The 27,141-nt window shown below is 41.3% G+C and overlaps 1 protein-coding gene across 3 annotated transcripts; it reads left to right on the plus strand.

Annotated features, from left to right (window-relative positions):
- The first annotated feature begins 111 nt into the window (after positions 1 to 111).
- On the plus strand, positions 112 to 27,141 carry mvk (mevalonate kinase). Of its 3 annotated transcripts, XM_046034027.1 has the most exons (11): positions 112 to 480; positions 749 to 896; positions 1,137 to 1,281; positions 4,209 to 4,364; positions 5,291 to 5,394; positions 5,539 to 5,584; positions 5,775 to 5,865; positions 6,302 to 6,421; positions 6,622 to 6,775; positions 15,830 to 15,942; positions 16,453 to 17,343. In XM_046034027.1, exons 1-10 carry the CDS (start codon positions 403 to 405, stop codon positions 15,904 to 15,906), a joined length of 1,119 nt encoding a protein of 372 aa, XP_045889983.1. In that variant the 5' UTR covers positions 112 to 402; the 3' UTR covers positions 15,907 to 15,942; positions 16,453 to 17,343. The 3 variants fall into 3 exon arrangements, with proteins under 3 accessions (XP_045889983.1, XP_045889984.1, XP_045889980.1); XM_046034028.1 differs by lacking the exons at positions 15,830 to 15,942; positions 16,453 to 17,343 and adding an exon at positions 26,925 to 27,141 and having other exon boundaries at positions 113 to 480; XM_046034024.1 differs by lacking the exons at positions 15,830 to 15,942; positions 16,453 to 17,343 and adding an exon at positions 8,351 to 10,053 and having other exon boundaries at positions 113 to 480.

Here is a 27,141-nt window from a genome sequence, read left to right on the forward strand (position 1 = left end):
CACCAGGTGGTGGGACAGTACAGAAAGCTGATTGGACAAAATAACATATGTTCAACCATCTGCGGCGCTGATTGGATACTGGGAGCGAAGCCTATGTTCGGCTCGCCCCTTGTATGTCAGCTGTGTTTTTAACACGCTGTGTTGAAGAGAATTTGTGCTTAGAGCTTTTTCCAGTAACTTTAACCAGAAATGTTATGTTAAACTCCACATATTCGAGGAGTCTTCATGGAAACGCGCAGAGCTGCGGGGAAGAGTTGTGTATTGCGTGTTGCCGCTTCAGAGGATTAACAGTCACTAAAGGTGGCTAAGCTAGCTAATGATAATACTGTCAGCGACAAGTTTAACTCGCAGGCTGTCGAACTGCCCTGGACATATTTTTGTACCCTGGAAACCGTTACAGAAATGCAAGTGAAGGACTGCTTCGTGTCTGCTCCGGGGAAGGCGATCCTCCACGGAGAGCATGCAGTTGTACACGGAAAGGTAACTTAACCTGAAAGTACAGCTAATACAGGGATGATACGGAGCGTGTGAGATCTTAAAGTGAAGCCAGGGCAAAAAGAATATGAAATCCATTACAGACCAAAACATCACGTGTTTAGAGGAAATCACTACTATTCTATTTCAAGTAGATTCTCCTCCTGCACTGTAAATAATAATTGTATGGTTTGGAAAAATACTTAAAGTAATGTAAAATATCCACACAAAAGTATGTCCATTTAATCACCCTGTGCTCTCTGCTCCATTACAGGTGGCTCTTGCTGTGAGTTTGAACCTGCGAACATATTTACGGTTGAAAGCCACCACTACTGGTAAAGTTTGCATCAACCTCCCAAATATTGACACATTCCTCTGCTGGGACATGTCTGAACTGAAGCAGCTCAGTTCTGATTCTTGTGGTAAGGGATAATGCAGTACTGGTGACCATTAGCACCCACATACACTGTAATTTTTACTGTTGTGTCTGCATCATGCATAATGCTGTACATACAAGGAAATTTCAGTGTTGAGACATTGTGCATATCCCATCATGTATGTGAATTACTACATTTTGCAGTGTTTGTCATGTAGACTCATACAATGAGTACTGCTTTTAGAGATTTTTATTGTTTGTCATATCTTGTAACTCATGTTAATAGGTAAGAGGGAGGAGGTGAAACGTCTGAATGCTGAACTTGTGAGGAGACTACGTGAATTTGTTGGTGTAACCAATGAAAACTTGGATAATTGCAACATGGCCACCATAGCCTTCCTCTACATCTACCTATCACTGTTTGGATCAGGGTGAGATGGTGCTACTATTCTTCTCAGCATTTGTTGTTTTTTTGCAGCTAGTTTGCCCAGGTGAACAAAAAATTACATTACATATTACAGATATTTTTGATACCAGAAAAAACAGACACCACGCCCGTCAAATATAGTCCAGTTGTGGCAGTTGTTTTAATCCAGTGTAGGGCACCTTTATGGAAGCCCTGTGTGGCAAGTGAGAAAAAAAATTCTTTTAATCCATTTTCTTAAGTCTGATCTAAATTGTTTTCCAACCTGTGTTTATGACTTAAGAACAGGTGGCAAAGGGTTTGCCAGGATAATCTTTCAAACTTAGAAAATGGATCATCTAAAACTAATTTTTCACATGCTTCTCAGGGCATCCGTACCACTTTGGCAAGCAAAGTAAGAAATGCAAATGTAGAATGTGAATGTCCTTCATGCACAGGCAATGGAAAGCAAAAGTATCTGAACATTTTGCAACTTTTGCACTTTTGCCATCTGCAGGGAATGAATGTTGCAACTGCATCTTTTTTTTCTTTTTTTTTTGAAGCTACTCGTGTGTGAGAGTTCGAGGTTCACTTAAATTCCAATTTAATTTAATTTATACAGTTCAAATTTATAAAAGAAGTTATCTCATTGCTTTTTCTATATAGAGCAGGTCTAGGCTGTACTCCTTGTAATCTTATTTAGACCCAGCACTTCCCACCATGAGTAAGCACTTGGCGACAGTGGCAAGGTATAATAATAGGACGAATTATAATTGTAGCAGAAACGGCGAGAGGGATCCTTCAGTTGTGTTTTGAGTGCTTTTGTTCAAAGTACCATTTATAAGAACAACTGCATTATGTCACGTTATCTTGGTGAGGTCTCATAACTGCACATAACAAATGTTACGGATAATCTTTGTTAGTCTTATGTGTTTCTGAAAAGAAGGAGAAAGAAGAATATCTGCCGATATATCAGAATATCAGATTTTAAAATTCTCTAATATCACAATCGGTATGGCCCTTAAAAACTCATATTGGTCGGGCTCTAGTCCAAGCACAGAACTTTGTGGAACTCCATGAATAACTTTGGCGTGCATGCGGGATTTGTCGTGAACGTGTACAAACCAAGATAAATAGGATCTGATAAATAGGACTTAAACAAGCTTAGTGCAGTTCCTTTAATGTCAATTAAATTTTCCACTCTCTGTAATAGGATGTGATGATAAGTGGTGTCGAATGCAGCACTTAGATCTAACAAGACAAGTACAAAGACAAGTCCTTTGTCTGATGCAGTTAGAAAGTCATTTGTAATTTTCACCAGTGCCGTCTCTGTGCTATGATGCACTCTAAATCCTGAAATTCCTCAAATAAACCATTGTTATGAAGAAAGTCACACAATTGATTAGTGACTGCTTTGTCAAGGATCTTAGAGAGAAAGGGAAGTCTAACCTTCCCTTTCTAGGTCTATAGTTGGCTAAAACCCCCTGGATCAAGAGTGGGGTTTTAAATAAGAGGTTTAATTACAGCTTCTTTAAAGGAAGGTCAATGGGAGAAAAACAGTATAAATATATCAGTTTTACAGCTGTTTCTAAGGTTCCTGAGTTTGAAGATAAATCGGTACTGGTTAAGGGCTGGAGGTGATGAATTTTGTTTCTCATAATTGGAATTGTATCATTGAAGAAGCTCATGAAGTCGTTACTACTGAGGGCTATAGGAACACATTGCTGTGTAAAATATTACATCTTTGTCATGTGGAGGTGGGAAGTGTGCCCTTTGCTTGTGTCATCATGATTCTTCTGCGCTCCAGGACTGTCGTCCTGTGTGCTTTGAGGAGAGGAGGGAGGGGGGTGAGGGGTTCTCACCAGATCTGTGACTCACTTGTCTGATGGTTCAGTCCCAGTAGAAAACATGCCTGAGTCTGGGATGTTTTGATGTAAAAGAAGAATTATTCGCAAGCTATGTTCTGTGCCTGTAGTTGTATAACTAGTTTTACAATGACTCAACACCTCTACCATGTGGAATATCGACAGCCTACTAGACCTGAATTTATTAGTTTGTGAGCTTGTGTGTGATTTACATCCCAGTTCAAATTAAATTAAAGCAGGCTGATTATGTTATTTATCATGTGTAGCATGGCGTACTGTAGTGTATCATGGTGGGACTAATTTGCATATCATGACCAATGAGCATGTGAAACATTTGCTCATACTTGCACTGACATGTCTTTATTAAATTATGAGGCTTATGTCAACTAAATTCTGTAAATGTAACTAAAACTAGTAGAATATAAAAAAGGTCCGAAGTATTTATCTCCATCTGAAGGTTTATTACACTGATGTTTCTGCCTCACTTCTTTATTTGCAAAAAATGTACTCACTGTTCATGCACTGATGAGTGTTATGGGATTTTCACTGCATCTCCTTGCATCTCCTGCAATCCCTTCATGTAGAAATTAAGCTAGTAAAGAGAGACTGACTCGAAGGCCGGATGTTAGTTTTAGCGACTCCAGCAGCTGTGAACAGGGAAGATGCTCAGGAACATTAGAGCTGCAGGTTGTCTGGAGGTTTAATCTGCGCTGACACGGTGCTGCCGTGTCTGAGAGAGGTGATGGGTTCTGACAGGAAGACCACTAATGAGAGTCTGGCACTGGGCCACACTGCAGCCTTTAACAAGTCTGGATGTGTTTTTCCCTCGAGAGAAGAGTTGGACAATTAGGTTAGAGTATTCTCCTGTCTGCCCGAAAGCCGCTTCCTGGATAGACATTGACAGCAGAAAGTTTCTGTTGCATATAGAAGTGTATGGATTACTATTTATTACACACTCCTCATAGTTATGTATACACTGTAACTGTACCAGTAAACTGTTATAATCATTGCAGTCCTCTGCAGTCATCCCTTAATAACAGTATTAGTTTATATACTAACAGAAGCTCAGTTTTCATGTTTCTTTTCTCAGTGAGCTGCCCAGCTTGACGGTGTCTGTGTGGTCAGAGCTGCCGACTGGAGCAGGACTGGGGTCAAGTGCTGCCTACTCTGTGTGTTTAGCTGCAGCTTTGCTCTGTGCAAGTGGAGCCATCCCCACCCCTCTCAAAGAGTGGGATCAAACTGCCAGGTAACAACATTATAATAAGGGAAGTTTGCATTAGATAGAAATATTTGGCTGTGTGAACACTTTTTTGAACAAGTTATTTTGGTTTTTACGGTTACTGAGAGTAAACGACCTTGAATCACATTATACGTATTAAACAGAAAAACCGATACATGGGTTGAGGTTAACACTGGGGTCAATGTCTGTACAGTATAATGCAATCCAAAACAGTAGCCTGCAATGCAATAAATACTGTCTTTGAGAAGCTTATGATGTCATATTTTTGGTGCATGTAAGTTGCTTTAATTTAATTTGCTTTGTTTTTCAAGAGTGTTGTAGCCAAACAGCTGCATAATCATTGCACACAAAAACAACCTACAGAGAAATTAGAAGAATAAGGAAAAGAGGAAAGAACATTATAACACTGTCAGAAATTAATTAATTAAAATACTGAACTTTCCCATTTCAATCATTTAATTGTCCATAATTTTGAAATGACATCCATTAGTCACTTGAAATCATTCAAAAGTTTTTTTTGGAGCTCGTTTCAAGTACACAGAGCTGCCACATGAATGCTGTTTTACTAAGATTGCATCATGTCACCTACCAGGATGTAACATTTTAGATACATTCAGGTTATTGTTTCTATCCCGGGTTCTTGGTAATGACAGGGCCAGAAATACAACTTTCAATCAAATATCTAATGAAAAAAGATTTTCAGAAATCAATATAAATCAGAGACACAAATGAATCTTCAGATGTATTGCCAAGTGGGATATTGTTGTACTGTATTGTGCTGCTAATTCTGTGACGATTGCTTCATCACAATTGAACATACAACTGCTTGTCCCTCCCATATATCAATGTTTGGTTAGGAGGTGAAGAAGTAGTTAGAGGTTAGTGTCTGAGAGGGTTTGTGGAGCTACAGAGGTCTCCTTTAATAATTGCAGGTGGTGTCAGGAGGACTTGGAACTGATTAACAGCTGGGCTTTCCAAGGGGAGATGATCATCCATGGTAATCCTTCAGGAGTAGACAACGCTGTAGGAACATGGGGTGAGGCCTGAAATGATCTGGTACAGTACATATGGTGTACGTGGACACAGTACTCTTTAAGAGAGTATTGAGAGTATTGTACTGCCACTGTTCATTATCATTTGATGATTATCTATTTAATCTTTTTGATTTCCCTGTATGCAGGTGGCATGCTGAGATTCTTAGCCGGGAAGATAATACCGCTGAGCAGGTATTGACACTGATTAACAATTTTGTAATTTGATTTCATTTAAAAAGAGTACACAGGGAATTAATAAAATCATAGTGTGTTTTTTCTCTCATAGAAAACAAATATTATTTGGGTAAAATTAGTGCATCAGCAGAGAACCAGCATAATACATCTCATAAATAAAACTCTGATCTGTCTGCTTTACTTCCAGGGTGCCGTTATTAAGAATCCTCCTCACTAACACCAAAGTACCACGTAGCACCAAGGTACTTGTTGCCAGGGTGAAGGACAAGATTAACAAGGTACTAAATGGTTTCCTCCTCCCCCGTGCGTTACTTGCCGACACTGTAATTAATATAATAGGCGGTGCTTTTGCATGGGAGCTACTCCAGAGCCTGGCGTTGAGTGCCTTCATAAAATATTGAAATTAAACTCTTAGCCAGACCCCTGTGTGCTGTTGCCTTGGTGACACCAGCAGGTGTGCAGTTTTCTGCCTCAGACGTCGATAGGCCTGGATGGTATTGTGGCAGTGTTGTGATCAGGCTGGAGCACATCCAAAGACAAACCTTCCATTTTACAGTCTGTGTTTGTATAAAGCATGTGAAACTGTTTATTTTGCACAATGACACCTGTTGTTTTACACATACACATCTACAGTAATAACTCTGAGTAGATATGCTGCGCACACGTGATGTTCGGGATGTTGATTTCCTTTGTGTTTGTTTTCCTCTCCTGTAGTTTCCCTCTATTATGACCCCAGTGCTGGACTCAGTTGATGCCATTTCCTGCACTTGTGAGAAAGTACTCTCAGAGATGACCAGTGAGCCTATCACAGGAGAGCACTACAATATTCTAGAGGTACAAAATATTAAGAGACTGTGTAAAGCATCTTGCATTAAAAAACATTACAGCGGTAAAATGTAATTGTAATACTTAATACAATATCATATCCCTTTTTTAATGTAAAATGTCTTAAAGAGCCCATATTTACATCCACATTACTTCTTCTTTGTCCATAGCAACAGGTATTAACAACAGTTGTGTCTTATCATTTATAGGAGCTCATTGACATTAACCAGCGCCACCTGGATGTGATGGGTGTGGGACACCCTGCCCTGGACACACTATGCCGGGTCACACTGGCCAAAGGGCTCCACAGCAAGCTAACCGGCGCAGGGGGAGGAGGCTGTGGCATCACCCTTCTGAGACCAGGTACTATAGGTCAATTGTTCTAGTGTGGATGTCATAACAAAAATGTAATTTAAATGTTTGTATAAAGTGAAAGGTTTTTTTTTGGGGGGGGGGGGTTCTCAAAGAGACATAATTTATCTGCTCAAAATAAGAACACAGCATGAAATACATATTTTATTAAAATATCATGGCTTCATCATGGCCAAATCAGACTTTTTTTTTTTTTGCTCATATGTGAATCAGATCTCTTTTTTTCACAAATCACATGGAATCTGATCTTTTCAATTCTGATTTGGGCCACTTTCATATGTGCTTCTAAATCAGATGCAGTTCGAATTGTTGTTGTTTTTGGGTTTTTTTGGCAATGCTACCTCAGTCTGAACTGTCACTTCAGCTAGCACCAAATTGTGACAAATGTCAATCTAGAGTGACATAAAAGTCGCATGAATTCTGGAGTCCTACAGAGAGAAAGGGGGAGAGAGGCGGTGATGGATGTAATTAAAAGTAGCCCTTGACATCCTGATATTTTGGATGAAATCTGTTTCTGTGAAGCTATTCACATCATAATCCTACGACTCCTGGATCCGACTCCGCATCCACACACACAGAAGTAGCAGCCATTACTCCACAAAAAGCCATAATTAAAAATGTGGCTCAATTTCTACTCCTACTCCTCATTATCATCTGCTGGAGAATTTGGTGGCTTCCATTGCACTTCAGCTTAAAAGTGAAACTGTAAACACTGACAGTGTACTCCGTGTGATGTCTCTGTTACTGTTTTTTTTGGCCATGCAGGTCAGTTCAGGACTGTGATCAGTTCACTGGAATTGGATATTGGCCTCATAGAAAATAATGTGAACATCTCTCTAGGGGAAAGATATTTTAGAATATCCACTTCTTTAACAAGACTCTATTTTTATTGAAATAAATCTCTCATTTTGTCGAGGCTTCCTTCAATGGATATATCTTTTAATGAATTCAGTTTGATGAGCCAAACTGTCAAGACTCCTGCTGACAACAAATGTTGTGTCTTCCTTAAACTTATTTCTGAAGCAATGATTTGAGTGGCAGACTTTGGTGTGCGGGTACTAACTACAGTTCAATTGGTTTTAAGGAAACTTTGTATCATCCTCTCTTTAACAAAACAAAGAACCTGCAAGTTCATTCTCTGTTTATGCCTGCAGCATGCTGAATTTGTACGAGTTAAAAATCCTTTAAATAGATTTCCAAATGCTTTATTTGTTTTCTTCGCAAGTGTTTCCATCTGTGTGAAGCAGCTCTAGTATCTGTCTTCTCTTCTGTTCTCAGATATTTGGCAGGATCACGCCGATTGCTGAGTCCTTATTTTTCTTCATCTATGAGATAATTGACTTAAGTGACGAGGTTTTTGTGTTGCCCCAGTGTCCTTGTGCTGTTAGTGACAGAGACTTTACAGGTTCACCCCTGAAAGCACCACTGTAGCCCATTAATTTCTATACACTAAATATCTTTACATTCAACAGCTGTTCCATTAGATTGTAATCGTTTTTTTTCTTTTTATGTATAACTATCATGCCCACCTTGACATGACTTTATTATGACTTGTTTATTTTGTAGAAACGGACTCCTCTGTTGTCCAGGCTACAGTGCAGGACTTGAGAGACAGCGGCTTTGACTGCTGGGAAACGAGTATTGGCGGGCCGGGTGTCCAGCAGCACTCTCCTCTCTCTGTTAAGGAGGAAGTTCTGGAGATTTTAAACCGTTACTGAGATCCACCTGTGACTGTGGCTGAACAAGAGACAGACGGACTGTTTGTCTTTTTGTTATTGTTGTTACCTCAAGACCTGCGGTATGCTCAACTAATGAAGTGAGCCGAGTGGACCAATGAAAATTCCACACCGAGCAGAGCTGGACAGAGCTTCCTGATTTGTTAGTAATAGATTTTCCAGACGGAAAAACAATCTGATCTTTTTTTAAACTAACAACAAGGCAACTGTGTCTCTAACAAATTGCTGATATTCATTTTAAACTTTGGGAAAATTAAGTGGATTTAATTATTTGGGGAAGCATCTCATGGAGTGTTTGTTCGCCAAACATACTCAAGGGTACAATATATGTACCGAGCACTTTGTCCACTAGGTGGTATTAGAGTTGCACAAATGCTTTTAATGAACAGGCTTAATGGTAAGAGGCTTTGATAAATTGATTAATGTGTAAGTGAAGCACTGACAGAATTAATTTATAGTTTCATCCAAATGTTTAAAGCAGTAGGGCAAACCTATCTAAATGGATGAGATTGATCGTCAGTCATTAATTGCTAACTCTGGGAATTGTAACATGCAAGGTTGTTGAATTACAGCAAGAATGAAAGTGGTCATTTGTAGAATTAATTTTACAGAAAATGATAATGGAAGAAAAGTTTGATAAATTACAAAACAATAGTTTTTTTTCTCCAAGAAACCCCCAACAAAACCAACTGACTATTATTCAGATTTCTTCATTAGTCTCCAGAGTTCTACCAAGAGGTCTGTCAGAGTGACTGTGCTTAAATATTTCTCTGCATCATGAACAATCTGAGAATATGTCTGAACAAGCTGAGACCAGGAAATGATAACGTCATAGAAATACTCATTATATTTGCATATAATGTAAAACTTGACACTCATAAATTCTTATGATAAAGACAGTGTGCTGCGATGCTCCTTAATTGCGCTGTACTTTTAACATAAAAGAATTTTCTGCGATTTGTTCATTTGAAATCCCTGTTGAATCCCTGAAATCTGTCATGGTTTGGTAAAGATTATATTTCAAAATAATGAACGCCATGCGCTGTTCGTTTTCCGCAGTTACAGGCTAACTGGCTGTGTTGTTTTGCTAATAGAGGATGGGGAGAGGGGGACAGCAGGAGTGTGTGGCCTCTCTGGATTAGCGCCACTATAATGTGAATCAACAACAACCAGCGTCCTTCTGTGAGTCACACATTTGTGCTGACACATATGCGCGCACAAGCACACACACACACACACACACACACACACACACACACACACACACACACACACACACACACACACACACACACCAGCTTTCCCAAATTCGTCTCCACCTAATTGCTCATCCTCCTAAGCATTACAGAATATCTGCGCATGCTGCAGATACAGAAGACGGATCTGTTTAGAATATCCCTGATTTGGGGAAAAGGTCATTGTGGGATTCAGTTGAGTCTGAATATCCATTTCATTTTCTATTTTTTAAATGTCATGAAGATTGAGTAGTACGAATTTGGCAGTGTACGTGAATAAACAACATTTGTCACCCTCCCTCCTTTTCCGCCTGGCCCCCTCTGTCCTCTTGAATTGTGTCATCTTTATGTCAGGGCAGCCCCCCGTCACTGCGCCACACAGTTGCCCCTAACCCCTGCTGGAATTTAATTACCACTGCGCTTTTCAATTGAAATGGCATTGACGTGGGGGGACAAGAGGGGGACAACAGAGCCTGTTTCATTTGAAGCCCCTCTCTTTCTTTTCTGTCTCATTCTCTCTCTCTCTCCTTTTACCCCTGCAAGGCACAGATGGTATTTTTTTTTATCAATGTCAGTGCCTGCTTCTTTCTGCTCTGATGAATAGAATCTAAAGAGGTCCTGAGATTATTTCAGATAACAGAGGGGAGTGAGGAAAGGGGGTCAAGGATTGAGGGAGAATGTCAGAGTTGGAGAGATACAGTGAAAACAGTGTGCAGTCCCAGCGGTGAGGAAGGAGACGTACAAATCATTTAACATTTAACGTTTAGGGAGTTTTGCCTGGATGGATCAATGTGGGAGAATCAAGGATGTATAATTCATTTTGTCCAAGTAGGAGGAATGAAATGTTAAATGTGAATTTGCTGAGTGGTCATGCTCACTGTGGCACATTCCCTCTGGTGCTTCAGTTGACTGGTGAAATGCTTGTCAGGAGACATTAAGTTTGAATACAGAATTAGACCTGACTGACAAGATATCATGTTGCTGTTGGCCACCGGTTTGACTAACAGGGATTCAGTGAATGGCTTCCCACAGTGATCGTTTGCATTTACATTTATAGGCCTCTGGATCGCAACATGTTGTCTGCATTTGTTTTGTCTGCGAAAATGAGTGTGAGTGTATGTGAGTGTATGTGTTTGTATATATCATAATTAATATCATGATATTTATGTCAAAAGGGGATGTGCAATTGTTCACAGCAGGGAAGATTTTTGCGACCATCCTCTCCCAGCAGTCATATCGGCACACTGACAGAGGCAACATCAACATCATGAGCTCCTCTCAGTCATGATGGACTGTATGATCCTCCTTGGGTGTTTGCCCTTTTGGTAAGTCTGGGGGTGGTGCACGGTGATAGTAGCAGGGGTCCAATTAAGACAGCAGGGTACAAGGGCGCTGTCAACGAACTCTTAGGATTTGGTATTGAATTGTTCTTTTAGTTGCTCATAATATATATATTTTTTTTAATCCAAATGCAAAGCATAAGCTTTCATTGAAATATGCACTTGGAATACAGATTTTAGCAAACTGGACTGATTTATGTTAAATATTGCATTACTTTTAGAGTCCAGAAGTGTGAAATTATCCTGTAATTCAAATATTCATGAGAAAAACAAGTCTACATCCATGCTAGTGGCAGGCACAGCAGTCCTTTGAGCTAAATGCTAATGTTTGCATGCTAACATGCTGATGTTTAGCAGGTATAATGTTTAGCATGTTAGCATGCTATCATTTGCTAATTAGCACTAAACACAAAGGACAGGTATTGCAGGTACTGGCTCATAAACCAAAGTAAAAAATTTTACCTGTTGATGGTGATAGAGGAAAAGTTAGAAGACTATCACAATTCAACCTGAACACATGAATGTCTGCAAAATTTCATCCAATATTTCACTCGAACCAAACGTGAACTTTGTGGTGGGGGTATAAGTCAGGGGATCACCAAAGTAATTCAGATCCTTCCTCTGGAGACCATGAATGTATGTGCAGAATTTCACAGTAATCCATTAAGTAGTTGTTGAGATATTTAAGTCTGCAAGTGGTGAACTGGCCGTCCAATAGACTGATTGCTAGCACGGCTACAGAATATTAGAGGAAGGCCTCAAAAGGTAAACCTGATTGTGTGTCGCAGACATGTCCCTTTTCTGATTTCCTGTCCTGTAAATCATCTTGTGAGCTTTAAGTTGTTTTTGCGACCCTTTGTGGGGCTCCAGACCCACAGTTTGGGAACCTCTTCTTAACTCTTAACCTAGACAAAATATTTAAAATGAGGTTCCACCTGGAGGATGTGTTTGGTCTAGAGCTGGGCTTCACTCATGTTTATGGAATGGGCCCACAGAGTATAGACCTGCTTGAGCTGTATTATTGTAAACATCTGAAACGCGTGACACGGAGCGACTCCCAGTCCACGTCCCATTTTCCATCATGGAATTGGATCATGTCGTCGTATCGATCCTGTAATTGATTCTGTGAAGTCGAGGGCACCTGCAACATACTCTGTCATTCCTCAGTGCCAGGAGCGTTCTTGTTTAATTGCAGGCTAAGGCGCTGGTTTTTCTTGTTGCCTTTGAAAAGCCTCATTGATTTTTATACCACCCTTCATCCTTGCTGTGCTCCGTTTTAAGAGCAAATCCCTTGTGTCGAAGTTGCCCAGAATGTAGAAATATGAAATCTGTCTGCGCTTTTCACAAGGCTTCCAGGTGCAATCCAGACACGATAACTGAAGCTTCTGTGGTTTTTTATTTTTAATGTTTAAACAGAAGAAGGAAGGAGAGAGGCTGTGCTACATGCTACCAGTCTCATATGGGACCAGTTGAATGTGAGTGTTGGAAACACCCTGATCAGACTGGGAGGTCAAAGGTCATCACTTTGGCTCTGCCTGTTTTTGTAAAAAATTACCCACCTTGTGAGAAAAAAGCCAGGTCCAGTATTTTAAGATAAATCAAATTTTTTGCACTATTTTGTGGTATCCAGTTGAATTCTTTCTTTTCATTTATGATGTGTATGCATATATGCTCCTGTACAAGAAATACATTTTACTTTGATAATACATTGGATTTATTAATCTGGAGCCACTAATCCGAACAGGAATTGTAATTTTTTTTGTCAGGCTTTAAACTGCAGTTTAGAAACTGGCACAGAAATCTATTCAGTGCATTAGGGTCTATATAGAACAAAAATATCCTAAATGAAATTTGATTTGCATTAATTTGAGAAGCAGCTTATCTAACATTCATACTTTGAACTTGCTTTGAATTAGAAATAGGTTCTCATCATTTCCCTGGGATTGCAGCCAATTTATTGGATTCAGTTTTTTTCCCCTCAGAGGCTCGGGGAGGAGGATGATCTCAAACTGTTACCACATGACACCTTGTGATTGATGGGCCATTAAAATGTCAGCCAGATGTACTTAAAACCACAGCTTTTAGGTTGATAAATCATGGCACAAATGGATACATAAAGCTGTTAGAAACAAATATTCCCATCTAGAGCTATCTGCAGTCAGATAGTAATGGATGTTCTATCTGCTTGTCTGTCTGTCCTACTATATGTCCCCCCCCTCCTCCCCAGTGTATCTCTCGACCACTGCAGTCATGTAATTACAATGGGACAGGTAGGAGTGTTCATATTTCATCTGCTGCATTCACGATAACATCTAATAATCCGAAAGCGTTGCAAAATTGGTATCTCGTTGCTCATGCATTATGAATGAGTCACTGATTGCTTTTTTGCATAGATTAGCAATCATTTCACAGAAATCTTTCATATAAAAACGTGCCAGGAGGGTTCTATCTCTTTTTCTGAAGAGCTGAGGTGACACATCCTGCCGCTTTTTAAGATAAGACAGATCAGGTGATACCACTTCTCCCCCTTGCCCCTCTGCTCCTTCTCTCGCTCTCTGACTTATTTCTCTATGCATATCATCCTGGGGGGGATAAGTGTAATTTTCAGCCCACTTTGCAACTGATTGCTCACTTAGTGAATATATTCAGCATCTGCAGTGTTATTGTGTTTGGAGCCAAGTGGCTAAGTACCACTGAGATTCTTTGGCATCAAAGTAAACATTTGCAGACTCCAGAAGTGCATGAAGAGAAGCAAATCGTCTCACTCAAAGCACTGAGATTGTGTGCCCCACATATGGATTTCGGTGACCTATGGTTGTCCTGACTTTTAGCCTCAGACTGGCAAAACACATAAGGGGCTCGTATGGTCTAATGGTTAGGAAAATAGGCTGGTGACCACATCGCAGTGTAAAGTCCCAGGTGAGGTTTACATACCACTTTTGTTTCCTTTCAGGCAAATAACCTGTTTCGCAGTCGCAATGATCTACATCATCTAGTGAAAAGTCAAATGTATTTCTTAGAGCACTTAAGGAGCATTTTATTAACAGTGTGAGCAAAAAAGCTTTATTTGCACTTTTAATTAAAGCTTTTATTTGATGCATGTGGACACGAATTGAAGCTGTGCCCTGTTGCAGGCTGAATAACGAAGGAAAACTGTCAACTGCGTGAGACTGCACGAGGTGTGTGGATGCCCGCATTGTGTCTCCCATCGTAACCTCTGGCCTTTGCCCCGTCCCCCCAGATGGGCAGCCTCTCAGCCAAGGCCCTGTGGAGGTTGGTGCCCTCTGCCTGACAGCCTGTCACTGTGCTATGGTGGTGATTTTTTTCTGCAGGAGATGGTGTCTGATTGGGAGCAGTGTGTGAATAGCCTTGTCACACTCGATAAGCCAGCAAGACGACCTGTGACGGGGACATATGGCATGTTTGACAGGGAGAGAGGGTGCGAATCGCACTGAATGATAAAATGGTGTTTTTCCCCCTTCGGCAATGTCATGCTTTCAGGCAAGCGCATGGACCATCGCTCACTCAAGCGGCTGACTCCGGCCTCCTTGTGACATCTCCTTCAAGGTCCTGGGTTTCCTGCCTCTGTGCCTGGCCAATTCTGACACTGCAAAACCGTGCTGCTCACAGCTGCTCTGTTAGCTTGTCGATGTGGGAAACATAATTGGATATCAGTTTAGTTTAGCGATGCAGACTGGGAAATTCATCTTAAGAGCCTGTTTGTCAGAGTTCCTCTTAAAGCTCTCTGGCACTGCAGCCCTTCATCCTGTCTCTTTTCAGCCTGTCACATGCCTCACACTGTTGATTAATACACATACCGGCACACAGTCTCATCAGACGACTCTAATTGATGGGTTCAGCCTCCTCGGGACCCTGATTTATTTAAAGGGCCATGAACACTGAAAAGAGAAACGAGGAAGGAGACAAACAGGCTTGGATTTAAGTGTGTCGGGGAAATTATTGAGTTGAACTGCACGCCTCTCATCCTTACCGTCAGCTGGGTCTTGACTTTTGGTGTTGCAGCCTCAACTCCTATCCTGTCAAGTGTCACATTGTCTGTGTTTGTGGCCGTGACAGACAGCCCAGGTGTCACACTCAGGCTTCAGTGCACCATCAGGCACCTCCGCTCTGGTCCCAAGTGGCTCACAGTCAGAGAGACAGCACAGTCCAATAACCCCTCTCAAACCCGGCATGTCTCGTTCCCAGGGGACTCCCCTGTGGAGTTTACTCTCTGTCCATTGGGCCACAACTTAGAAACTCTGCCAACGGTCACGTGATCCTGCTTTCACTCTGAATGCTAATTATAACACTCCAACTGCTACAGTGCTACTTCTGCTTAAACATTTTACACACAAGACAACTAGATTTGATCCTCAGTGTATAAAGTAGTTCAAGTAGTTGGTACCTCCTCAACTTCTTACATCAAAATGCTGCTTACCTCTTGATGCACCAGAAATAATTATATACTATAATAATGTAACAGATCTGAAAGATTACTTTTACCTTTTATTTGGAGTAAAAATCAAGAGAGCATTTTTACTTGTAATGGAGTACTTTTTATAATATGGTGTTGCTACTTATTCTTCTTTTACTGTACTGTACTGAAGTACAGTTTTGTGGTACTTGTACTTTAATTAAGTATTTCTGTTTTCTGAGTCCAAAAACTGAAAACAGATTTGTGTATCAAAACTTTGTCTTCTTTCCTATCCCATTAATAATCTCACAACCCCTCAGATTCATCTTGTGGCACTTTGGAGGGGCCCAATCCCTATGCTGGAAACCACTGGACTAAACTAACAACCTGTATATAAAGTAGTTAAAACTGGCCACCTCGGACAGCTACAACAGTGAGTGTTGCTCAAACATTGATGCATCAGCATTAACAAACTATTTGTTATATACTGTATAAAAATGTCATATTTGTATTTGTTTTTTTGACTTACTGATACTTACTAGGTAGATTTTGCTGACGATACTTACTCACTTTTGCTTAAGTAGATTTTGATTTGATTTCATTGAATCAGTTTTAATTATTCCACGTGATATTGCACACATTTACCATATTGTGATATGTATTTATATCAGAAAATAGCTCATATTGTGGAAATGGTTTTAACTATATTTCTCAGCCCTAGAGTCATCCAGTAGTTAGACGGAATGCTGAATTTGGGTTTGTGACTTAATGACATAAAAGTGATCGGTTTTGTTTGATTCCTCAAAATTGTATTCCAAAGTCAAATGAGTCTGGCTTGGTGTGTGTTTCCATATGTTTAGACAATGTTGTATAATTCAGCCACGGTTTTGGCCTTCAGTCCTTGCATATCCATAAATTGCGTTGACATTTTCTCATTTCTCAGAACTGCTGTCCGTGCCTGTGTGAGCAGCTTTGTGACAGCTGCTCTTCCACTGGACACAGTTTCAAGCTGAGCAGAGATAGGCCAGGACCTTCACTCATTGACCCCACATCAGATTTTTTTTTTTTTTGTTCTGGATTCCATCAATAAGTCTTGAGTGGCAGGCTATCCTCTCATATAGCTGCTCTGTCGAATGCTAAAGCTGACTTGGCCTTGCAGCAAGAAATGACACCAGTGTTGTGATTGTCCTGCTGCAGTGTCATCGGGAAGCAAGAAGGGGTCTTCATCATCCGCTGCACATTAGCAGTGTGCCCTCTGTCTGTGGGATGATTGTTTATTAGCAGTTAGGGCTCTTGGTCGTCATAGAAACTTTAGTGAAGTAGCCATTTTAAGGATTTTGTCATGTTTTATTTCGTGCATTTTCCTAGATTATAGGGATCACCGGCACTACAACAATATTCATAAATATGCATTGGGCTTTGTTAAGCACTAGAAACACAAAAGTGGCCATTTTGCATGATTGCATTCACTTATAGGAGAATAACACTATGGAGGAAGCGATTTTAAATAGTTGTGAAATAAATCAACACTTTGATTAGCCAAGAAAATCTGTGACTGTTGTGAAAGAGAGGATTTTTAAGGACAGGAAAGACGACACTTTTTGATGCAGCAAATACAGCAGTGTAACGGAGGGAGGATGTTAATCAGTGTGGAGGATGGTTTTAGATACTTTGTTCAGATTATAATGTACAGATTATACAAAATAATGATGTATAAAATGTAAATTAAATGGGAGCAGGAAAAAAATGCAGATGCTTTTCAAAATCACCTTGTCCTTAAAGCAAGACATCATTCTGATTGTGATCATATTAAAAGTCTTAATATATTACAATACATTTCAAATTTTCTTCTGATTGAATATCATGTTAGATAACTTATTAGTCTCACAATGTCTTAAAATGGACTACATTTAAATGTCGTATTTGATATTTCTCTCCATTTATTTCATTGCTATCTATTTTGCAGTTAAATGTATTCATTTTTAAGGAAGTGATAATGAATTCAAATCACTCTAACAGCTCAAGAGATTGTTACTGATTTCCGTTTCACGCAGAACATGATTCAACACTTGCTGAACACATTTTAAAGTATCCTGTCCTTACCAATCATGTATTACATCCATATCAGGAATCCAGTGATTACTTTTCTCTGCCTGGACTGCTTTTCATGTACTTGTGATCTTTTCCATTAGATGTGTAGCAAGGGGGGGACACAACCACTGAGGGTGAACACTAAAGTATTTAGTCCTCATCTGTAGTCATGAGGGCATCAGAGCTGATGAGCGTGGTCAGGGTCACAGCACTTAACTCTCCAAAGGAGGACCAGTGCTTGTAATCACATAATATGTATGATCTCTCATTCAAGTGGTGCTGACATTCAGCAAATGCAAAAGGTTTCAAGGTCCGTGTAGCTGTGAGAGTTTTGTTCTGTGCATACTTGCTATGATGTGTATATACCTATTATGTAAAGCATGCCAAACGTAGGCTGTAATGCTCAGGATGGAAGAATGATTGACATAATATTGACTATTATTTTTAGCACAGCGTGTGGACTGTTATGCTGCTGTAGATGTTCAATTTGCCTGTGTTTTGCAGTTCAGAAATTGGACCCGAGGGGATCATGCAGGAGCTGCAGCCCCTCTCCGCGCTGTCTCTCCCCCTCTGTAATTAAGAACAACATTTTGTGTTAGATTATAGGGAGACCCATCGTGCCATTGAACTGGTCTGCCTGATTAATAAAAGGCAGCTAATTTCAGTGGAGGAAGGCAGCGCTCCAAAATGGCTCCTAATTACACATTAGGAGTGTGAAAGGCTCCTGCCGCTCCGGCCTCAATCCTCCACCAAACCCGCAACCCCTCCCCAGTCGGGGTGCATGTGCTGGCCCACCAGCACATTAACGCCGCTCCCAGGAGTGGCTAATTCCAGCCAACCCGTCGGCACAATCAGTGGCAGATGTCAGGAATCGAAGATGATGAATTATGAATATCCCGGAGATGTGGATAGGATACCAGCGTTAGGGGGGAAAAAAGATTCCTTTTTTTCTGTGTGCCATTTTGGGCGGCCAAATAAGCAGAGAGATTCAGGAGGAGTGTGCAGTGGTTGGAGTGATTGATTTCTATTCGTCATTATAAATGGGGTCCTGCTGAAATTGGATGTTTTAGTGAAGTCGTCAAGGACTTTATGAGTTGGAGGGGCTTTCTGGTAGTGTGGGCCTGTGCCTGACTGTGATAGCTGTAATGACTTCCTCTTCTCCCTCCCCTGGGTGGTCAGCTCAAGGGCTCAGGCAGCTGGGAATGATGTCCCAGAGAGGGCAACATGAACATCTCAGTGCACAGCATTTGCATGGCTACATGATTACAACTGAAATGGAGGAGATGTGGTGAGGGTCGGGCTGGGGGTGGAAGGTGGTGACACTAACAGCTGCAGAGAAGAGGACAGGAAATGGAGAGCTGTTGTTTTAGTTGCCATTGAGCCACATCCACAGAGGCATGATGGGAATGTTTTGATGAAAAAACCCTGACACCTTTGTATAATAAAAATGGTGCTTGATATAATTACAGTTTTCTCATTAAGACTAAGTTTTAATAAAGCTGAACTGAGCTTCATTTTAAGAAATTGTTATCCAGCGTGATATCAAATGTATCGCTTTTAAGCTGGAGGCAGGTGCAGGTGCTTAAACTATGCCTGACCTTTAAACATACCCTTTTCATATGAATGAAGGAGAAGCAGTGGGCACTATCTGCTGTATCCTGGGACCTTGAGGCACGCTGATGGAATCGGATTCCTTGTCAAAACAGATGTCAAACTGATGCCGTGGTCTATTACTGACTGACCAGCCAACTGATGAGCTGGCTGCTGATATGTGAACGTACACCTGGACATCTGTTGGGGGTTCGCATCCATGGTGAGGTTCGAGTCTGGGGCAGGCTGCCAGGCCAGACTTTACCTTGCCACTTCCAATGAGCCCACAGCACATTTCCTCCTCCTTCCTGCCATTCATCACCACACCATGACAGGCAAATTCATCTGAGCAGGAAAGAGGAGCTAATCCTCTATATCTGAGACAGTGATAGACTTGCTGCTCCACGGGACCAATGAAATTAGGCTAAAACTGCTGTGGGGGTTCACAGGAAATTGGCCTTGCCAATCATTCGCAGCAACCCAATACTGTACCACAAGCCTCAAATTTAATGTCAATCTAGCCTGCATCTGCTCATGTACACTGCCCTATTTTCGTAATGCAAATTTGTCTCTTGCTGACTTTGATTGCCCTCTCTCTGAAAAGTTCTCTAATGTGATGAAGAGATTAATACAAAAAATGTTTTGGATCCATAATTTGGACATCAGAGGTAAACATCAGCCCTGTGTCCATAGTAGAGGATCAAGTATATATTATTTTAGATCTCTCCAACTCTCTATGTGGCTGTATTGATGTAATTTCAACCCATTTTCCTGATGAGTGCCTCAGTTTTGACGCCCACACAGTGTCTCATAATCGCAGCGGTCAGCATATAAGTGGGCTCTCCACCAGCAACTCAGCAATATTGAAAAGTGAAAATCTATTCATCAACATGTTTTTCCGTTAACTACATCTGAATGCGGAGTGGAAGTCCCAATAGGGTTGAGTCATTACTTTCAGTAAAATAACTCCATTAAATAAGAGCGAACACAAAGCTGTCCCCCACACCAGCCTCTACTTTTCCCCCGAGCTGCAGTCCCTCCTGCTGTCTCCCAGAGCTCTGGGTTCAGAAACCCTAATACTGTCTGCCAGTTCAGTTCTACATAGATTTGTGAGGAGACCAGGGGTGATCATTTCTTCCCTTTTTTCCCCTTCCCCTCAGGTGACACTCTGAAATATATTTTGCGTGCCCTTTCACTTCAGACGAGCTCAGTGTGGAGGAAGCCCAGAGGAGACTAATGAGAGAGCGCAGGGGTATGGCTCCGTCTGCCTCCATGCCTCATTTTTCTTGATTTCAGCCGCTCCAGTGTCGGCATGGGCTCCTGCTGGTCAGGTGATGGCGGTGCCAGCTGGTGCATCCAGCTCGGACGGACAGCGATTCATTTCCCCCAGCTGGTGATTTATGGCACGGCAAAGCAGAGAGAAGCTGGTGTGCATGGCACCAGGCCGCCTGAGTTAGTGCACTGTCCGGCCTCGTCATGCTTTACCACACAGCGGGCTGGACTGCCTAATTTACGCTGGCAGACAGTCACATATATCACACCCCGTCTGGCCAATGAAGATTGGTGGTGTTTGAAAGGGTCTGTATACACAGTCGATTTTACCCACGTGTTACTCCCTGCCCAGCATTGCACCAAGGAATATTGTTTTTCTTTTCTTCTCCTTCTTTGTCCATTTGATCTTTCATGCTTCATTTCTGCACTTCTTTTCGTTCTCTCTCATCTCTATCTTTCTCTCTGACCCCCCTCTGTCAGTGTGTGGATGTAATGTGAAGTGACTGTGTTGGAGGGAGGCCCTCTTTCACTGGACTGGCTCCTGAGGACTGTGCCCTTCTGTTCAGGGAAACTGGGGGAGGTCACAGTAGGTAGCTCCCTCGAGCCATGGCGTATTAATGCCTGGGCTGACCTCGGTGATAAGAAGGAAGCTTCGGGCGGATGTTTGATTCATGAGTCCATCCTCAGTGGGCCTTGGGGGGCTTTTTCCACTGCTGTCCTTTTACTGGCAGGGTGGAGGGCTGCTGCAGGGGAAGATCAGTCCTGTCTGTCACAGAGAGGTTGGGGTGTGATAAAGGCACAGGGGCTGGGAGTAGGCCAGAGCACACAGACCGGCCCCTGTGTCGGGTACAAGCGATGACTTAATGGTGGGTGGTGATGCGACAGCCAAGTGTTGAGGGATATTAGAATGGATATCAGTGACGGGGCCTGACATCATGAGCACCCCACCTGCCCAGAGGAGGGTTTGTTCAGGAGTGGGATGAGAAAGTGAGCTGAAGGGCACTTGGCAGCTCCACCTCTTCCATCTTTTTTTTTGTCCATATTTTACTTTTTCCTACCATTTCAAAATATTGGCCGTGTCTCAGGGCTGGCAAAAAGGAGTTCGATGGCTCAGATGGGGTGGAAGATGGGGTTTTGTGGGAGTAAGCCGACACAGTTTCTGTTCCAGCACATATCTCCAAATTACATCCTCTGGAGTTTGGTTAGGGATTACTCCTGTCTAATCCTGACAAATGCTGCAGAGTGAGACACATCTCTGACAACAGAGCAACTACACAGCCTGCGATGACCATGGTGATTGGTTTAAATAAGAGTACAGGATGTACTCTCATGCACTCAGAACATTAAAAGCTGCAAGTGCTGCAATATAAATTTGGATATCTTCATTAACAAAATAAAAACGGCCACAATCTGAATGACAAAGTTGAATTTCTGACAAATTTAGAGGGTTTTTTGCTCACTAAACAGTCAGTGAAACATTTAGGTTGTGTAGAATGAAGAGTATTCTGGCCATGGTTGCGTGTCTTCATAAGAAATGGTTTTCCAAAAGCTCAGATCTGGGTAATTACAGTGCACACAGAGAGAGAGGGAGGCCCATCCATGAACAACAGTATCTTGCCAGACACTTCAGAGCTCCTAATGCCAGCTGTTTGAATGTGGCTATGTAATACATAATCCTGATTTGTGTTCCTTTCAGTCACCGAAAGATCTGTACATGCCTCAAAGAAACTTGTCAAGGCTTTTCAGCACACATTGCCTTCTCACAATCAAGTCGATGCTTGTCAACGCTACTGCTATCAAAATAGTCACAGTAGGGAGGGGCAATCCACTTTTCACATATCCCATTGCTGTCACCTCCTTCTGCCCGTCACTAATCTTTAAAAGCTATTTGCAGTTTTAATATAGATCTCAAATCCTGTTTCCCTTTCTCTCTTCCACTTGTACACAGACACACATACACATTGTTCTTCTTTTGTGGTTTGCTAGAGAGCTGGGTTTGGTGTGTAGAGCGAGCCTTGTCATTCCTCCATGCGTTCCCATGGTCGTGCTTTTGTTTTAGCTAAGCTGGTGCCCCCGGATTAAAGTGAAAATAATCCTTCTTTCATTGTTGTTTTTGTTTTGAAAACCTGCTGAAAAGCGATCTGTTGATTTTTCTCTCATCTTTCACAGATTAAGTTTAAATTGAACGATGAAAGGAGAATTTGCTGGTTATGTCTGTTTTGTGTGCGCGTGCAAAAACAGCACTGACTTTTTTTTTTGCTGATTTCGTTTGAACACGGTTGAGAGAAGGAGCTCTACAGCCTTTTCCAATTTTCCAATGTGTAATGCACATTTGTTGTGAAATGTACTGTATGTTTAATTCCAGTCTCTGATTCATATCCACTTGAATTATTGTCTGGCCCCGTGAGCCAAGCTACCCATTTGTGTCAGATGGCAGACTAATGGTGATATTAATGAAGTCATTGCTTTAGTCAGAAAATCAATAGTCACTCGAAACAGTCAATGCAAGCGAGTAGGCTTGAATGGTGACCTAGTTCCCATGTAATGACAGATCCTTACCCATTCTGTATTGTTTCGTGCTCACATCTGCTACCATACCGCTATACCATCATATGTATTCAACAAAAAAAAGTAGAATACAATGCCCGCAGAGTATATTAGGACAAAATGGGGCAGCTGTAATGTCTTTGTTTGTATGTGGCAATCAACACTGCCACACAAAAATGCATTTGCTGATGCTTCACATGACTAGCAATACCAATGTTATTCCACATCAATAGCTGTGAACAAATAGCTCCAAGAAACATCAACCCAGTCTTCTCTTGGCCACAGAAGGCAGGGGCCAAGTGGGGCCAGGAGGTTAACCTGCGTTTGGCATTAAACAGCCCGGCTGTTATTGTTGGGTCTTCTGAGTCTGTAAAAGACCCAGCAGCGCTAGAGTTGGAGTGGGGTCATGCTGAGGTCAGCAGGCCTTGGTGGTCAACTGAGCAATGCGGAGAAGGTGAGGGGGGCCTGTATGCCAGCTTTGGTTCCTGCTTACAGAAGCAGCCCTGCGCCTCACTGACATCAGTCAAAACTCATGACTGTGTTATTACTGTGTTCTGTTGTGCACTCGGAGATGAATAGGCTCTGCATTCAGTCTAACAAAGAGCCTTGGCATACATACAGGAGCAGGAAGTGGGAATTCTAATACTGCTTTATCATGGGCAGTAAAAGAAGACAATACGAGCTGTCCCCTCTGAACTGGTTTAGTGAACATTCAAATCCCTATCTTCTGCAGAGAAACACTGCCTGCAAGTCATTTCACAGAGAGGACATTTTTAAAAATGATTTTTCCAAAATGGCTTACAATGGTATGAGTGCATCCATGTTTCAGTTCTGCTAGTGGGAATCAGTCTTCATAGCTGTAACATTATCAAGTCTTATGATACCCCTGAGGTTACCATACAACAGCCGCATTTTTCTTAACAAGACAATTATCTCTTTACACTCACGTAACACTTTGTTAATGATATGTGGTAGTAAATGTTTCTAAATGTCAACATTGATTTCCGTATTTTTTTTCTTTCTACATATGCATAAGTCTAAAGGACTTGTCTGTCACGACCTTTAATGTCAGTGCTCAACATAATATCTTATAAGCTTTTTCAATATACTTAAAGGGGCTATATGTAGTTTTTTAAATGAAATGAATAACTTTTTTATTGTGTGATGGGGTTGTACTCTCACATAAAAATGATCCACTTCCCGGGTTTTTCTGCTACCTCTGATGGCCAGAATGCCTAATCCCTGGATTTTCCATGAACTCCCTAGGCTGTTATGTGCATGTGCGCTCCCGAGCCTCTCGCCTTCTGAATCTGTAACGTACACACAGCAACAACACCACAGCTAGCAAGATGGAGTCCACTAAAACCAAAAAACAACCAGCTCCTAGCACACAGACTCCAACACAAACTCCACATATGGAAAAAAATACGGTTTTATGTGCTGGAGCTTGTCAGGCCAAACGAGAAATCAGATCGGGAGAAAACACAATCAGAAAGACTTGACTCACAGAGAGACCTCCGCTTTGTTTTGGACATGTTTTGGAAACTGACAGAGAGTTGGCTTTCATCCAATTAGACAGGTAAGCTAACATTACTGCAAAGCATGTGAAACATATTGTGATTTTGTGCTTTAGCTGGTTAGATGACGTTAGCTCACCAGCTAATGCCAAGCAGTTGCTAACGTTATCTGGTGCAAAATACTATTTGTATGTTTGCTTCCTAACGTTTAATTTAGATTTATTGTTGTTTTACCGATACTCAAGTACACAGCTACTCCACCATCTAAGCCATTGTAACTTCCACATAGTATACAGTAATGCAACATAACAGTACAGGACAACACCACAGTAGAAGACCCATTCACTACAGTAATGTTACTTACTGCGGTCTAACTGTTATAAAGTGTGGCAAGAATCTAATTGATAATTTTCAGTCTTGCTCACTAACTGTTGACTCATTATCATCCAATACATTTAGCTGTGCTGTCTGCTGAGCCTCTGGTGAAAGATACACAAATAGTTTAATAGCGGCAGGCGTGCTAACACCTATGTATCACATCGGCTAAAAGCAGTCAATGTAACTTTATCATGCAACCATCATGAATTAATTCAACCTCAAGCTGATAAAAATATTACTGTAATGTTGCAGTGGGAGTTTACAGCACTTTACAGCCATTCAGAGACCCCTTGTGCTCTGTATGGAAGCATGCAACATGGGAAACATGTACATGGAACTTCAACTGGTATGTGCCAACCCAGTGGCTCTATGTAAACTGTATCTATTATGTGCATTTAAGCCAGAGGATAATGCAAAAGTATAAAAAAGGAATCTCTAACTCAGTCCTACAAATTTGAGTATTAATAGTTGACAATTTGATATAAAATTAAAGTGCTTATCTGCTTAAAATGTATGTTTTTAGTGTCGAACACACACACACACAGTGACAGAGTATCAATTTTAATCTTAATAAAGAATTAAATGACAGTTATAAATAAGTGGTAACATAACTGTACTAACATAGCACTTACTTAGCTGTAAAACTCAGCTGATTGTTGATGGCGGTTGAGTGGATGTTGACATTAAACTATTTTGCATTTAGACTTGCAGTATATCTGTCCCACTCCACCAACCTTCATTCCCCAGTTTCAGTTACGCAAACAGACACGTTAAGGCTTTTCTCTACAGAAATATGGCTCTGCTGTGACCTTTTACAACACAGCGCTGCCTCATAGTACCTTTCCTTACAAATAAACTGTACAATTTATTAGTGTGTCTTTTTTATATATGTACAGTCAAATGACTTGTGTATATATAGCTGGGTGAAAAACATTGTTGCTCAAAACTGAAATTGTAGTGTAACAACACTGAGGTTAAAATGCAAACAGCTTAATAACAATGATTGTTTGTGCACAAAGAGCCATAATCTGTGTCTTTGGGGCTAACTGAGGAACAGGGATGCGAGTCAGTGCCTCCTCTGTGGGCTGCAGAGCAGATGCAACTAAAATGCTGTTACCAGAGACAGCCTGGTCCTCAGGCTAAGCTCAAATACCCAAATGCCAACTCCTCCATCCCCACCCCCTCACCCCCTTCAGGAAAACTTCCACATTTTAATCCAATAGTGTGCGTAAAGCTCAGGGAAATGATATTTAGGAGACAATGAGTGCCCTGCAGAGAAAAGGAAGGGAGGGGGGATTAGAGTGTGTCTCTGAAGTGGCTTTGACTCCCCAACTGATGGAGAGTAATTAAAGCAGCCTACTGTGTTGTCGATGTAGCTAAAGGCAGATAATAATGAAACATCACAGCTCATAGAGTTCGGGCCTGCAGCACCTTACTTTGGCCTAAAGCCCTGATTAGCAGCACAGTCACTATGTAGGTTGTTCCTAGACTTAATACTTAATACTCAAAAAACACACCGACATGATACTGCTTTCAAATGTTACGTCTTGTTAGGTAAGCTAGCTACAATTTTAAAAAAATCATTAAATAACTTTTAAGCAAATGTGAATGAAGTGATTACAAGCTCCTGTTCTGTCTCGTGTAATTTACATTTCTCATCAGATGATGCATCAGGCAAAAGTACAGCCTGTCCGGCCAAGTACACCTGAGCTGAGACATCAGTGAAAACAAATGTTAACTATCAGGTATCCAAGGTCAATATTTCCTCACAGGCCAATTGCACACAAAACTGTGTAAAGTCTGTGACTCATCTTCATTTCCTGACTCATATTATCTTCCTTTAAGATAATCTGGCAAGCCCTAAATGCCAGTGCTTGCATCTTGAAACATGTCAGTTAGCTCAACAAAGTGTATCCTTGATACAGCATGGAATAAACGGATGACTGACTTACACATAATGTCCAGACTCAGAGCTGTGGTTTCAACCAGACACTTGCACGCTCCTGTCTCCTTTCTGCAGGTTACTGAGAGTCTCGTCAGCGCGGGTCCTCCTTTGAAATTTTTTTACCGAAACCCATAAAAACATTACAGCCATCAGGCAACTGACTGCTGAAGTGACCCTGTATGAATGTGTTACTGGGATAATAATGTTTCTTTTTATGCTCGTCAATCAGGATGTCGACATTATCAAAATTTGATTTATTGGTCACATAATACATAATAAAGTGAAACTGGAA

This window comes from Micropterus dolomieu, linkage group LG21 (assembly GCF_021292245.1).
Source record: "Micropterus dolomieu isolate WLL.071019.BEF.003 ecotype Adirondacks linkage group LG21, ASM2129224v1, whole genome shotgun sequence".
NCBI classification, from domain to species: Eukaryota; Metazoa; Chordata; class Actinopteri; order Centrarchiformes; family Centrarchidae; genus Micropterus; species Micropterus dolomieu.